The 16,011-nt window shown below is 52.5% G+C and overlaps 1 protein-coding gene across 1 annotated transcript in view; it reads right to left on the bottom strand.

Moving 5' to 3' along the window:
* Positions 1 to 146: 146 nt before the first annotated feature.
* ZNRF3 (zinc and ring finger 3) overlaps positions 147 to 16,011 on the bottom strand; it is a 148,239-nt gene continuing 132,374 nt past the window's right edge. Inside the window, exons 3-9 of the mRNA XM_081252422.1 lie at positions 12,505 to 12,579; positions 11,962 to 12,093; positions 10,506 to 10,616; positions 9,405 to 9,572; positions 7,487 to 7,589; positions 5,089 to 6,852; positions 147 to 3,676 (exon numbers count right to left, since the gene is read on the bottom strand). Coding sequence (XP_081108548.1) covers positions 3,633 to 3,676; positions 5,089 to 6,852; positions 7,487 to 7,589; positions 9,405 to 9,572; positions 10,506 to 10,616; positions 11,962 to 12,093; positions 12,505 to 12,579 — 2,397 coding nt within the window. The 3' untranslated portion in view covers positions 147 to 3,632. The remainder of the gene's footprint in view (positions 3,677 to 5,088; positions 6,853 to 7,486; positions 7,590 to 9,404; positions 9,573 to 10,505; positions 10,617 to 11,961; positions 12,094 to 12,504; positions 12,580 to 16,011) is intronic.

Raw genomic sequence — 16,011 nt, 5'->3', positions numbered from 1 at the left:
CCCCAATAACCTGAACTCTGTGTTAACAGAAGAGGAAATTACACAGATGCTCCCATGAGCGAGCTGATGTTATTGGGCACTGCTTCACGCAGACCCCTGCTTTGTGGAATCTGTAGACCTTTACCAAATAGAGCAATGACAATATATAACATGTACTTGATAAAATTGTATTTTTTTTACAGTCATTTGTACAATTTGTTACAAAACCATAGAAGACTACAACTTGTTTTAAATCATTTTTGGTCGGCAAATATGTAAAATCTGTGTGCAATTATCATGTATTTACAGGGCCTCATGTTAGTCATTTTCAATGATTATTCCAACGTCACACTCTCAACATAAGACATGGCTTAAGATAAATATATTAGTAAATAAATATTCTGAGAACATATTTCCATAAATGAAATGTGCTGCTATACATATACAGAATATACATAAGTTGTTTTCTAGCCTTTAAAACATTTTTTTTAATGGTAATGTTGGAGAAGGAGCCCTTAGACCACTTTATTACAAAATCTTTACAGCAAAGTCTTTACAAAATATCTTTTAAGTGCTATGGGAGAAATTAAAAAAAAACATTTTAAAATAGTGCCTTGTTAGACCAACACAATAGGGTTTATATAAAGAATAGAAAAAGGCAGTTCTGTTTAAAAAATAATACTCTTGATTAGTAATTCTTTTTTAGACCTCATTTTAAAAGCATTAGTCCTGCATGAGCTTTGAGTAGGAACTAGCAGCACATAAGGGAGGGTGTGAGTGGTGGACAGTAGAGAGGTGGACATGTCATAAAACGGCGTGGGTTAGGGTTAGGGTTAGGGTTAGGGAGAGGCAAAGAGACGGAGAGTTAAGGCCAGCATCCTGGGGCTGTGTCTACTACAAAGAGGTACCTGGTGGACCAGAACTCCCAAACCCCCATTTTTAACTGGTTCTAGCACTCTTCAGTCTACATGGCTGTCCTACACCCGAGGCTGGGCCACGGGACCACGCCCAACAGTCACATTCCTGCATGTGTGTGTGTGCGTGTGTGTGTGCATGTGTGTGTGTGTGTCTCTCAATGGAAGACGTGATGCTCCCAGTTTCCATAGCTATATAACTCCCACATGCCACTGAGAGGCCACCAAGAAAAGGTACTTGTCATCATTATTGGAGTCTTACAACTTCAAAGACATTTCTTTTGATTTGAATGGTGAGGCGATATAGTTGGTCACCATACTCTGGTGACCCAACACAAATTTAAGACAACGGCTGAGGTTTAAAGCCTGAAAGTTTCACTTTTCTGTTTCTACCACCCTATAAACTATGAAAATTAAATGTGGGGTTTTTGGCCATCTGTAGTTACTGCTCTTTCAAATGAAAATCGGACTCATTTATTTTAATAAGCCCAGTTGAAGCCACATGCTCTCCTCATCTATTTATTGCTTAAGGCTGCTGAGGAGTGGTTTTCCAGCCAGGGCTAAAGAAAGCCACTTTGGGGGTATGATTTCAGACAAAGAAGATAATATGCACTCAAAGGCATTAAAAACAAACAAACACAAAGCCACAAACGAACAAACAAAATCTCAACAATGAGAAGCTGCTTTTTGTAGTTCATGTTAGAAGCCATACCCCCCACCCCTTCCTTAAAACCACAAGATGCAAGCTGCTGTCCTCAGCAGCTGCTACTCCTGGCCCGAAGAATAAAGGCGGCCCAGATCACGTGGGGCTCAGGCATTGCGCACACCCTCGCCAACAGGTGTGCTGGGCACAGGCGGTGCTGGCGGTGGGGGCGGCCCCCAAGGGACTGCACCTCAGAGGCTGGACGACAAATCTCACCACAGTGAACTCCTTAATGGCAAACGGCTCAATCGTTTGATGCTGGAATTTCTTTCTGACAAATCCTGGCTGGAAGTAAGTAAATTTCCTCATCACAGGCTGGGGTTTTTAAGAAAAAGGGATTCAGTAAGATTCTCATTCAAAACGTTGTGATGTGGACCCTGGGCTGACCTTCCCTGGGCCTGACTGGAGAAGAGCCGTCACAGTCCCCTGGCAGCCCAGGACGGGTCTCTGCTTCCCCACCTACAGGGGGCCAGGACTCAAGGTTCCTATTCAGCAAATGAGCATTTCAGATGACAACAAACACCTGCTGAATAAATGAATAAACAGAAGTGACCAGAAGAGTTAGCGAACACAAGGGCTAATGTGATTAGTTTCTTCTAAAAATTTTTTTAATAACAAGAAATACCTCAGACAAAAAGGATAACGATCCCTGATATGAAATAGCTTTAAATAGATTCTCCCTTTTAAAATGGAAACTTTAAAAAAATGGTTTGGGTTTTTAAACTCTTCTTCCCTCTTAAAACAACAACAACAGCAACAACAAACAACAAAAGGTTGGAACAATATACAAAAACCTACCCTTTGGGTCTAAACTATCTGATAGTCTCTTTCACTGTCTCATGGAGAATCAATACAGAATAGTGCATTAGGTAGAAAGGATAGTAGACATTTGCAGGCGAGATGAGCAATTTCAGCCACGAGGCAGAGGGCTGAACAACCCTGAAGCAATGGGATGGGAAACGTTGTCATTCAAAGGGAGCTCAGACCCTATCGGGTCCCAGCGACGCGCACCCAGGAAGGCAGCCCAATGCCAGAAGCAGCCGGGGGTGTGTGGCCGGGCACACAGGGACGCATGCGCACAGGCCCGCTCCGGGGCGCCCTCCATCCCACCTCTCACCCAGCCGGGGCAGACACCAAGGCTGCAAAACCACGTACATTCCTCCTGGGTGTCTCTCCCCACACACCCCGTCGAGCCATCTCTGCAGCCAGTGGCAGGAAGCCCAAAATCAGGACTGTAAACTCTGTCCTTCTAGTTAGGACGATGACCAGAGGGGACAGACTGAGGACACTACGCAGAATCGTCCCTGTCACCCCGGGGCTTACGTAGCAATGGCTTGTCCCGGCTCCGCAGTGCTGCAGACCTTCCACCCAACCCCAGGCTGTTTCCATCAGCTGCCTGAAGGTGCGGGCTGGAGAGGCATGGCTTCCGAGAAGGCCTGACATTTTGTACGTTGGGATTTGCCACGAGAAAGTAAGAGGCAGCATTGCATTGTTCCTCAGAGTTTGTACCCATATCAACTAGCTTTACTTCAAGTTTCTGGTTCATTTTCTAAGGCAGGTGTAGCCCTGAGCTTTTCAAAGGCCTGAGCTCCCTCCAGGGAGACAACAGTATCTACACATGATGTGGTTCAATTACTGCAGCAGTGATTTTTTTTTTCAGCAAAAGTTGGCGGTTAGGGTTCTTTAAAATATATATTTAAATAACTTTTTACATTTACATATAATATCTTAAAAAACGAAGCAGAGAAGTCAATCCCACACACCTCGAACCCCAAGCACACACACTTTACAAAACAGAAGAGTAACATGTTATCAAGAGGCAAAAGACTAAGAGAATTTTGTCTGTTGGTTTGTTAATTGGGAGGAGGGGTTGCCACATGTGGCTCACATTTTGGGTTGAGGAGGGCTCTCTTTATTACCACTTTTGTGTTTGTCAAAGCTAAAAAAATCTTTTTTTTTTCTTTTTTTTTCTGTAGGAAGTCAGAGTTTGGAGTCTCCGTACAGTTCCCATTTCCACGGAAGAGTTCCTTCTGAGCTCAGGCTTCAGGGCCGCCACTGTCGGCCGGGCGAGATCTCGGTCCTGGGAGAGAGAGAACAATTGTCAGGGGAGGGGGCCGGGCCCGCAGGCTTTGGGCACCACATGCAGGGACGAGGCAAGGGACCTGGGGGCCCATCCCAGCGTGTGGTGGGCTCTCAGAAGTGACAGCTCTGGATGCTGGATGGACTGTGTATACGGTAAAGGGCTGAAGCGGAGCCCCCTTTCTGAGGGCATGGGGGCCTTCTAGGGAGCCGGCCTCCCTCATCGGGCTGTGCAGAGCCTTCTGGAAACCCTTAGGCAGCATGAAAACACAATGTACAAAAGATGTGCCTCGGGCCCTGTTGCAGGCACTGGGATGACCCCCATCATGGAGCTCCCACACCTCACAACAAAGTAATTTCAGATCCTGAAAACCTGGGAAGTAAACAGAGGGTGTGAGAGTGAGCTTGGAGGGGGCTGGAGGCCGGCTCTTGACCCAAGATCTGCAGGAGAGAAGCGGTAGAGAGGCCTGGAGGCTGGAATGAGCCTGGCATGTTGGAGGAACAGGACAGGGGCAAGGCGGCTGACATCATGAACAAGGAGGGATGCGGGAGGAGGTTGCGGGGGGTGGCAGGGCCCGATCATACAGACCTGGGTGAGGGGTTTACATTTCTAAAATTTGGAAGGTAATGGCAAGTCAGTGAAGAGTTTTCTGGTATAAAGACACAGACTTATGTTTTAAAAAAGACGACTGGCACCCACGTGGAACAGAAGGCAAGACCAGCCACAGGAGACCAGTCAGAAGGCTACTGCCCTCGCCCTGGAGAGAGAAAACAGGCCCGGCTGCGGACAGCAGGCGGGGAGCAGAGAAGATCCATGTGGGGTTTACTTTGGAGTTGGAATTGTCCCAGGGCTACTCAAAGGTGCTAGACTGCACTGTTCACTACTGAAGACAAAAGGTTTGGCAACTTTATCACAATTTGATGATGTCTGCTGAATCTAATAATAAAAAATCTGGACTTGGGTTTTGCATGTCTTTTGCTAAGTTTCATTTTTCTGGGGATTCAATTTTCTGGACCAGGGGAAAACCAGCACATATGGTTCTCACAGACAGGCTGAGAAGCCCAGGACCCTGGAGCGTGAGGGGCAGGGCAGGCTCAGGGCTGGGGCCTGGGCTTTTGGCCTGAGCATCTGGGTAGGGAGCTTCGGAGAAGGGGGTGCAGAGGGAGGAACTCGAGACACTGCTGTGGCAGGATCAAGCGGGATGCTTCTGCAGCATCTGGGGGAGAGAGCTCGTGGAAGCAGAGGGCCCAGCAGGTGTGGAGCCCAGAGGAAGGGCTGGACTGGGGAGTAACACTTGGAAATCATCAGGTACGGATGGTGTTTAAAGCCAAGGGCACCAAGAAAGTCACTCAGAAAGTGACTGTGTGGAGAGAAGACCCAGATCCTGGCCTACTGTTGCCGCCCGCTCTCACCTGCAGCCTCGGTGGCTGTGGCGCTGGAGTCCTGAGTGTCCTGGGGGGCACTGGAGGAGCTGGCCCCAGGGGCCCCCACATCCTCTGGAGGGCAGGGAGGTGACAGCGGTGCCCTGGCCGGGCAGCGCGGAACCCACTCTTCTTGCTGGGCTGCTCCCAGGCCCCTGTGGGGCCACAGGGCATCCGGACCTGGCAGCGTCCCACCCCAGGGGCTGAGGCCCCGGGTCCCTTGGCATTCAGAAGGCAAGCCCAAGTCACAGTCCACATCCTCCGGAATGATGGGGATGCGCTGGCTCAGGTCCCGGACCCCGGGGTGGCAGCTGGGCGGGAGCTCCTGGGCCAGCGTGTACTGCACACGTACCGAGCAGTCCTCGGTGTAGCGGCTGCCACCCCCGCCCCCGCCCCCGCCATGGGCCACCTGCTTCTCTTCATAGAAGCAGCAGGGCAGGCCCTCGTACTTCACCCCATCTGTCCTGGGCAAGTGGTCCGGGTGAAGGCCATAGGGGCCCTGGGAGCTCCCCGGCTGTGACTCCCCACCCTGGGGGCCGCAGCCCTCACAGGGCGGGGGGCCCAGGAACAAGATGCTGCCCCCGGCCGCTCCCGCTCCGGGGTCTGGGGCGGGGGTCTGGGGCTCACAGCAGCAGGCACACGTCGGCCCCTCCCGGGCCCCCTTCCAGGTCCTCCTGAGGTCCGGGGCGGCCCCGGGAGAGGCCTCGAGCCCCCCTTCTGAGGTAGAGCTGTTGGGCCCCCGGGGCTCCAGGGAGGAGCTACTGCTGTAGTTCATCTCCAGGCTGCAGGTGGACAGCTGGTCCCCCGAGGGAGAGGCGGGCCCGGGCCAGGGCTCTCCCCGCCCCGCACCTGGGCCTCGGGCGGCAGCCAGGAGCTCCTCGGGGGGCGAGGAGCCCTCGAGGCGCACCACGGGCCCCCGACCTGAGCCCCCCATGTCTCCGGCGCGACAGGGGCTGCGGCTGCGGTAGACGAAGGGGTCGTAGTCGCTGCTGAGAGAGCTGCGGAAGGTGGAGCAGCTCCCGTACACTCCCTGGTTGCTGACCTCCGTGCAGTCCACCACCGAGTCGCTGGAGGAGCAGCGGCACTGGCCCGAGCTGCCGCTGCTGCTGCTGCTGTCGCTGCCCGGGCCGTCGGCCAGGTAGCCGCTGCACACCGAGCGGTGGCCGTGGTAGCAGCTGAAGCTAGACGCGCTGCCGCTCTCCAGGTGCGAGGCTGGGGCCGCGTGCACCGCGGGGGCGAAGAGCAGGCCGCTGCCGCCGCCACCGCTGGTGGGAAAGGCCCGAGCCGGGACCCCGGGGGCGAGGCCAGGAGGGGGCTGCCCCTCCTGCTCGGGGTAGCTGAGGCCCCGGAAGTAGTAGTGCTGGTACATGGTCTCGTACTGGGAGAAGCAAGCTGCCTTGGAGAAGCTGCGGCCGCCGAACTTGGGCCTGCGGAATGGGGGGGCCGGCGAGTAGGGCCGGTGCTCCAGGCCGCAGCGGTGAGGGGCCAGGCTGTGGTCCAGATGGAGGGGCGGGTAGCCGCGGATGTAGGCGGGGGTCTGCGGCGGGAAAAGGCCCTGCTCCCCGTGCCGGTCCACGGTCAGCAGCGTGACAGGGTTCCCGTGGGCGTCCATGCTCGTCCTCGTGGGGTAGGCGGGGATGGCGCTGGCCCTGTGTACGCGGCCGGGGTAGTGCACCGGCAAGATCACCCTCTGCTGCCGGCCGCGCGCCAGACTGCCGGTCTCCAAGCACACGGCGCTCGGGCTTCCCTTTTGTTCTGGGGAGAGGCGGAGGAAACGCGGTCAGGGGGGTGAGCACAGACTGGGGCGGCCGGTGCCAAGGTGCCCAGTCTCACGACCATGGCCCATTCTACGCTGCCGCCAAACCCGGCCACGCGGGTAGAGGCCTCCTGCTTCTCCACTTGAAAGGTGGTCACTCCTGTCAGGGTCCATCTCCCACCTCCCAGCTGCTCTGCACGGCATAAGGCTCGAGAGAGAGCAACAGGGACACGGAGGGGAAAAGCATTTTCCCTCTTGGGAGAACAGCTACCTGGAGGGCACCCTGCCTTCCGGGCCCTCATCCACCACCACAGGCAGGCAGCAGCAGCATCACAACCCCGAGGTACCAGGCACAGCAAGCGTCACCACTGTCATCCCGCTGAAGAGGTTGTGGGCCCAGGGCCTGGAGAGGCCGGGTGCCTGGCCCAAGGTCAGGAAGCCAGTTCATGTCAAAGCCAGAACCCAAACTCAGGGTGATTCTTCAGAGGCCTCCAAACCCCAAGCCCCCACGCCTCCAAGTCCAGATGGCAATGCTGCGGTGGTTTGCTCGCTCCCCAGCACGTGTCCTGCTCCTGCTAGGTACTTGGTAAAGACAGTGACACTCCAGCAACAAGAGAGGCAGCGGAGAATTACCTATGATGTTGTGTCGACAGTGGGGGCAGGTGTGGTGCTGCAGCAGCCACGGGTCCACGCACTTCCTGTGAAAGCGGTGAGTACAGGGGATGACCCGCAGCTCCTGGGAGGGAGAGAGGACACACAGCCTGAAGGGAGGGCACAGGCAGAGGGCAGTGCTGTCTTCAGCCCTGCAGTGCTTCTTCCCATGGAGCCCGGAGTGGACCAAGGAGCCCAGTTCACTGTGGCAGTGCCCAGAGGCTCCCCGTCCCCATCTCTAGCTACAAGTGGACTCCGTTCTCTGGAGTCAGGGCCCACACATGGGTTCTAGGGAGAAAGACACGGACCATCAGCCAGCTCCAACCACGGTACTTGGTGTTGAGGGAGGAAGCTAGCTCCTTTCTTGTGAGGAGGGCACTCACACCCACGCCACACACAAGGGACCGCCAGAGCTGTATGCTAGTGCAAATGGTGAGCCTGGGGGTATGGAAGGGTGGCTAGATACACCCCAAAACCTTCCACACTTCTGGGATGGTGGCTGGCTCCAGATACCCAAAATGGGGTGGGTAGAAAGGAAGATGCCCAGGACTCATGATTGACAGGTGGGGCAGCAAAGTTCTCCCGTCCTCCCCTTCACTGGACCCTCAGCACTCACCTGGGGGCACACAGTTAATAACAAAGCACCCGATGTGGAGAGGAGGTAATGGGGTTCTGAGGCAGGCAGAACCACCTCTAAAGTTGCTGAGCCCAAAGCACCCTCCAAACTTGCTAATTTTACTTTGATTTTCCATTCTCTGACCAGCTCAATGCAGTAACATTCAAGCTAACACCTAAGGCTGTGCCTGACCGTGGCAAGAGTCCTACCTGGATTTTCTCGTGTAACCTTTGTGATCACCTAGAGTACAGGTCAGTCTCGGGCCCATGTCACAAGCATAGGCACAGAGAATAAAGTCACTTGCCCAAGATCACAAAGCTTGAACCCTCCTGGGCCCAGATGAGAACTCAGGCAGTCTGCAGGTAGAGACCATGTGAGACTATTCATCTGAAGCCCTCTGCAAAACCTCTTTTTTCATCCAACAGTCTACACAGCGGCGGGACACTTTCATCAAAGGGGCATCAAATGCCTGCAACTAATTCTGAAGTGGTTTGCTCCCCACTCCCCAAAATGTGTGTGTATATGCACGCCTCTATCCAGAAGGAGATGAAGCAAATGTGGCAAAATGTTAACAATGGGTGATTCTAGGTGAGTGATGCAGCATTCATTGTCTGATTCTTGCAACTTTTCTGAAAGTTTTAAATTTTCAGAAAAAAGCTAGAAGGAAAAAGGGGACATCACATCCCTTGTCTCTTTTTTTTTTTTGCAGTACACGGGCCTCTCACTGTTGTGGCCTCTCCCGTTGCGGAGCACAGGCTCCGGACGCACAGGCTCAGCGGCCATGGCTCATGGGCCTGGCCACTCCGCGGCATGTGGGATCTTCCTGGACCGGGGCACGAACCCGCGACCCCTGCATCGGCAGGCGGACTCTCAACCACTGCGCCACCACGGAAGCCCCCCTTGTCTCTTTATAAGTAAAAACGTAAACATCCCATACAGCTTTTTGTAAGAGAGGTTTGTATCAAGTCAAGCACCAGAGTTTTCAGAAGAGCAATTCTAAAATTAAGTGTAAACATTCTTACAACTAGACATTTTCTGGCCCATTATATATTTCTGATCAACTTCCGAAATCACCTATGTTCAGCTCGGTCCGCTGGAGAGAGTGTCTGTGTATGTGGCCACCCACTTCCGGGGGGCGGGGGGGAAGAGCAGTTTGAAGGTCTCAGGACGTCCCCTGGAGACCTAGGCGGCTCAGCCCTTCCCCTGTGGGAAAAGCCCTTCCCCTTCCACCTGCGGGCCTATCTACCTCATCCCCACCAGGACTGGCCCCGCCTCTGCCGTTACCTCTCCATCGATGTACTTCTCCAGGCAGATGGCACAGTCGGACGTGGAGCTGCTGCTGAGCGTGTCCAGGGCCCCGCAGCTCCCCTCCCGGCGCCCCTTGCTCTTGGAGTTGAACTTCCTGGTTTCCATCTTCTCCAGGGCCTGCACGGCCAGTCTGTTCATGGAATTCTGCACAGCAGAACATGGTCCATGTTAGGGTCTGGGACATGTTAACAGCACTAGTCACTCCTGGGGCCATGGTCGGCCAATCACTAGTCTCCATCAGGCCAGGACAGACTTCTGAAAAATCACTAAAGATTCAGAGGCCACAGCACAAGAGCACAGATCTTCTAGACTCCCAAGTGTCCACCACATCAGTCTAAGCAGCAGTACCAGCAGAGGTCTACTCTAATTATTTGGCCAACTCTGCTCTGTGCCTCCCTTCATTGGAGAACGTTCTGAGGGCAAATGAGACCATGCATGGGGGTGCCCAGCACTTGGCAAACCAGACACGCTAGACAAACATCAGCTACTGCTCCGCTGGTGATGGCCACCCATCCTCGAGAGAACTCAGCGCCCAGGTCCACCGTCTCTCGCTGTGGACATCACACTGCTACACCTCTGAGAGTCTAGATTCCCGAGTATCCTCCCATTGCCCTCTACCCCCAAATCCTTCCTTCCTACAAGCACACAGTGGTGTGCCAGCTAGGGCACTAGAGTGGCTACTCTGTTTATTGAGAATCGCCTGGAGAGCTTGGTAGATGCAGAGTCGGATGAAGCAGGTCTGAGGTGGGGCCTGAGATTCTGCGTTTCTGCCAAGCTCCCAGGTGATGCTGATGCTGCTGGTCCCCAGATCATATTTGAGGAGCAGGGCTCTAGGGGTCCAGGTTGACATTTAAACATTTCTTTGGAAAAACCCCTGGCTGGAAACGGCCCCAGGGCTCAGCCTTTGTAGGACTGGCCCTTTCGGAACAGAGATGACACAGTGCTATAAGCTTTGCTCTGGTTTTTCTCCATGTTTGTTGGTTCTAGGCCACTGGGAACAGGCTGCAGGGCTCAGGACCGGGTTTGCACCAGCAAAGGGGCAGCAGGGATGAACACTCACAGGCTGCTCTGAGTTACCTGACTGCGTCGCTGCTTTAGCTTGATTTTGACAAGGAGGATGAGGCAGACCAAAGAGACCACGACAAAGAAGGCCAGGAAGATCCCCATATCAAAGTATTCCGTGGGTTGCTGGAACAGAACACAGACACAGTGAGTCACAGCTCTCTTCAGCCTGGGGATTGGCACACGGGCTGGGTCAGCCCTGGTTGGGAGAAGGATGGGGCCACTGGGCTGCATTTCCCCTCCTTTGCAGGGCACATGTGGGGTTCTGCTAACACACACACAGTGTGGTATCCAGGCCCAGGTAGTGCCCCGCAGTGTGGCCCGGGGAGGCCGCGGAGGTCTCAGCCAGGCCTCCTAACAGCCAAGAGAACTCTGTTCACAGAGCCTTGCTCCCTGAAGAACAGCGCAGAGTTCGCCGTAACCGGTAGGAGAGGCCCTTCCAAATAAACACAAATATCACATTTATGGGACAAAAGAGTGAGTGTCATGTTTTGAGGGAACAGTGATTACTAACCATATAATTAATGGTTTACAACAACTCAGAAAATTGTATGCTGCTTCCACAAATATCAGCTTCCACTACAATGAGTCATATTTACCAAAGCACTCTTTTTTCCTTTAAAAAGCAGCCAGCAAGTCAGTTCTTTTGCAAACTCTCTCTAGTTTTAGTTCTTACCTTTTCCTCATGGCACACTGCCTCCTAAAACCTTAAAGTTACCTCATCTGGGACGTGTTTAGCCAACAGGAATGGAGTTTTGCTAATTGAATGCTATGGGCATCCGGATATTTTGTGCAAAAGACCCATCCTCTATGTGAATATTCCAATATTCGTGAGGAGGAAATAAGCCATCTGTGGGGCACCTGTCCCAGGTTCCTAGAATCTTCAGCCTGAGGTTGGGCAAAAGATGCCAGCAGTGTCCCTTTAATACACCTAAGAGAAGCCTAAAAAATGAAGCTATTCATTAACCACCTGGAAGTTGTGAGCCCCAATCCCTGTTGAAAGCTTACTTTTCCAGAATCAACTACAAGTTAGGGGGTTTCAGTAATGCATTTGCCCCATAGGAAGAAGGAAGCACAGGCCTTATCCTCTAGTCTAGGCCAGACGGAAGGAGGGAGATACAGGAAGCTGAGTGCAGGGTGTCCCTCCCTTCAATGCTCCTCAGTTAGCCTTTCACAGGGAGATAGGACAGAAGAGAAGAAAGGACAGGAGGTTACCCAGAGGGGATGCCGGGTGGAGGAGACATTTGGTCACAAATCACCTATCTCTGGAAGGACTTTTCAAATCCCCTCTAGAGGAGCCGGGTGAAATTTCTCCCTGGCCTCCAGCCTTAAGTCTGATCTAAACCTGCAGGAACCTGGGGCGCATCAGCATTGTAGACAGAAAGAAGGTAGGAGCAAAAGGCCAAAGCCCAAAGGGGATTAAGGCACAGGCGGCACAGGGAAGGTGGCGGCGTGGCCAGCGGAGGCTCACTCGAGGAGGGCGGTGCTGGATCCTTGCTCGAGCCACTTTCTGCTTGTTGACAATGTTCATCAGCTTGATGGCGTCTGCGCCCTTCACATACACCACTGGCCTCTTGAGTGGGTCTTCTGACCCCTGGTTTAGCTAAGGAAGGAGAGGAGGTCCTGGTTAGAAGACGTAATTACTTCAAGAAGCAGGAGAGAGAAAGGCTGGAGGAAAAGAACACGAAATACCCTTTTGGAAATCCTCAAACTCCTCAAGCATCATAGGCTTGGAGCTCCCAGAAGGACGAGGCTGAGGATGATGCCCGTTTTAGGATGGAGCAGGCCCCCAGAAGGGTCTTTGAAAATGCCTCACCAACCCTCAACTTCTTGGCTCTTACCCCTCTTGATACACTTGCCTTGGAGTATGATGTGCAAACACGGATAACTAACAAGGGCAGACAAGCGCAAGGACCCTGAGGATGAGGGTGACACGACCGTGAGAAGCCAGGCTAAGTAAAGGAGGTGCTTCTCTCAGGGACACTGCAGCATTGGCCTGGCCCGAGGAGCTTACCTGGTCGATAGCTTCTGGGTTTTCAGACACATCGAAGATGACTGCAGTGGCTCCCCGCTGCACGGCTCGCTTGGCCTGGCAGAGTGAAAAAGAGCAGGTTGGCACCCTGGTCCTTACCTTTCCGAAGCTGGCCTTGGAAATCAGACCTGTATTTGAATGCAGAATCTGACAGTCACCAACTTATGTGACTGGGTGAGTTACTAACTTTCCTAAGCCTCAACTTGCCCATCTGCTTAAAAAAAAGGGGGGTGGGGGGTGGGCAATAGCACCTTGTACAGTTATCCCAGGAAACAAATAAGTTAGAAATGGTGAAAATAAATAGCTGGGTACTCAATTAACCTTTGTCTCCCTATCCAGCCTAAATCTTAAAGTCAAACTACAAATCAACAACCTGCCCAGTCAGCATAAAGGTACTGGTTTCAGTATTTTCTGCTATGAACACAGGGCCATTGGCAGCTAAAGCAAATGCCTTTGGTCCTTCTCTTGCGGTCCTGCTTCCTCCCCACATCATCCAGCACCGCAGTTAGAGGAACGTACTGAATATTTCCGAAGGAATCTCAAAACGGTCAATTTTAATAAGTGACATAAGCTAAAGACCTTTGGACATGCTGTCGGGGGAAAAGCTACGAGAAATAATTGTAAATGGGGATTTAGAGCAGTTGGCTGCCAAACCTGGCTGCACATCAAAAACCACTTGGGAAGTTTGTAAAGCAGATTTCCTGGCTCAAACCACAGAGACTGATTCAGCAGGGCTGGAGTAAGGCCCAGGAAACTGAGTTCTGAAGCTTTTCTGAGGGATTCTGATGATTCAACCACTTGGGGAACTACTGATCAGAGATGAGATTAGAACGTTTTAGGAACAAATGAGAAGGGGTGGGATTCTCTTTCGGAGGAAAGGATTCCTTTCCACCCCAGTGAACCTTCTAATTTCATGTCCAGCTAAGGGAACAACGGGTAGAAGCTGAGGAAGAACAAGACGTAAGACATAATCCTCGCTTAGAGGATCCTGAATCTCGTTAGGGAAGCGAGACACCTCTAATGGGTGGGGGGAGGGCTCAAAACAAAAACCAAACCCCCTATAAGATGGGCAAATGATGGCTAGTACTCAGAGGTCAAGAAAGTCTCTGTGAGCCAGAGTGCTTGAGAAAGAATAAAATCTGAATTCCTTCCGCACAGGAAAGCAACACTGAGCCTTAGACCAGAATGTGGCTAGAGCAATAGCTCCATCAGCCACCAGAGGGCGGTCTTACCTCACAGCTTCTACAACAAGACAGCTCCCTGTACTTGGTACTAAATAAGCAGGACGGTGGATTGTCAGGGATGCAGCCAAGTCCTCCGCAACTGAACAAGCTCAGACACCTGAGTGCTGTGCTGCAGAAGCTGTCCTTGTTCTGCTGGGGACCCTTTCCTGTTGAACTGAGATTCGATGTATTTAGTCTGCTCTGCCGCTTGCCTGTCCCACCCCGTTTCCCCGCCAGCACGCTGCATCAGGAGGGGCCCCTGGGCGCTGTCTCCAGCTCTGCCAGACAAGCTGCCAGTGGTGGGCGAGTCAGAGTCTCTTTCAGCCCCAGCCTCCGTTTCCCCATCTGTAAAAGGAGGAGGGAGCCTGTGTCATGAGGACTAGGGTCCCTTCCAGTTTGCAGTCTTGGCCACTCAAGGAGGCAAGGGACTGTCCAGAGCGACGCAGAAAGAGCTGCAACAGCTGTCACTTGCCTCCCGCAAGAGAGGACATGATGGCCCAGTGAGAAAGTTCGGGGCCAGGTGGTGTCACTTTCCTCCATAAAGCTCTTTAGGGGCACAGCCCCCTTTGCCTGAGGTCAACAAGCCCTCGGGGGCTCCAGAGTTAACTAACAGCAAGTGGGTGCCAGTCTCAGGGGGTAGCTCAGCCATGTTCACAAATTCAAGGACACAGAGGGCCCTGAGGGACAGCACCACAAACGAGGAAATAAACAGGACTTCTCATTCCTTTATTTGGCTTTTGTCCCTGCTTGAGCACATCGAACGGCACCTGAGGGGACTGTGTGTGCAGCTCCCTCTTGCTTGGGAGCTTCAATGGGGTGCATCTGGAGAGCCTGGAGGCCAAGAGGCTGCGGGCCCCAGGGCAGTGCAAGCCTCCGCTGCCGCCTGCTCCCGCCTCCAGCCCCCCTGGCTTCACGAGGAGGCAGAAGTCACGGGGATCTGGAGGCCAGGCATGACCCCCATGGGCCAGGCACGTTTTAAAAGACATTTTAAACAAAATCTAGGAGGGAGGACTCATCTCCAGGTTTCTCGATTGAAAAGAGCAGGTCAAGAATAAGGTGCTTAATCCTGTTTATAGCTCAACTTTAGACACAACCAGGTTAATGCACAGGGTCCAAAGTACTAATATTTTGAGAAAATGATAATTCTCACAATTGGCTTACTTTAAAAGTTATGTTTAATGTAAGCTGCTGTTAAAGTAAGGTTGTATTTCGTGCACTCAGGACTGGACAGGAGGCAAGTCAGGATTACGTCAGGAACTCGCCTGTCAGGAGCAAGGCTTGGGATTGAAAATAGGCCATGAATAATCCGCACTTAAGAAAATGACACGTTGATCATACTATTCCCAAAACAAATGAAAACATAGAACACTACTTGGTCATACTTTCCCCCTTGCCCCACATTTTCAGTTTAAAAATGGATGAGGCATCCTTGAACATGTCTCCATATGTTAGATCTTTCACTCTTTTCTCTAGTCAAGCTTTGGCTGGAATATTATTTCAAAACACTATCTTTATAAAGGCACACACCCAATGTCCAAATCTCTCAGAATAAGGCTGTTTCAACAAAAGGCTGAGAAAGATGCAGCCTGGTGCCTGTTGCTAGATGAAGGTCACTGGTCACTGGGCTTCAGTTGGAGAGGGCAGTTACCCTTGACCTGTGCACAGACTGGATTTGGAAGAAGAGCATGAGAAGGGTGTGAGCAGCAGAAAGCAGGTGGGATGTCCTGGCAAGGCCTTCCAGAAGCAGCTGAAGGCCTTGCCTACTGACCTCTGCTCACCCTTCCCCTCACCCCACTCACACAGGTGTTCCCCACCCTTCATCACTGCTGCTGCTTCCATCAGGCCAGGACAGGTTGGCACCAGCCAGCAGGTGACCACAAGCCCCGCAGCAGAATGAGGAATAAAAGGTTGTCATGGTCTCTCATTTACCTTTCCAGGGCTGTGAGACCCGAGGCTAGACAGTTGCTACAGCCACTGAGACATGTAGCAAAAGCACAAACATCTGCAGACTTACATCTTGCAAAGTACAAAAGGTCAAGCTCTAGAAGACAGGATCTTATGTGGCTGGCACTTATCACAATGCGAGACTCCTATGGTTATTCAATAAACGTTCATTCTAATTGAAAGCAAACCTGCCCGGACCGTACTCTTGGGTTACTGCTCCCTGAATGTGTATGTGGTTTTCCCCTAAGAAAGTGCTTCTATCAATATGTTTGAGTCTTGGGACTTCCCTGGCGGTCGAGTGGTTGAGACTCCACACTCTCAA

Source organism: Mesoplodon bidens (assembly GCF_964165515.1).
Source record: "Mesoplodon bidens genome assembly, chromosome: 13".
Taxonomy (NCBI): Eukaryota; Metazoa; Chordata; class Mammalia; order Artiodactyla; family Ziphiidae; genus Mesoplodon; species Mesoplodon bidens.
Note: the sequence above shows the minus strand (reverse complement) of the source record. Positions and strands in the feature narration are given on the sequence as shown.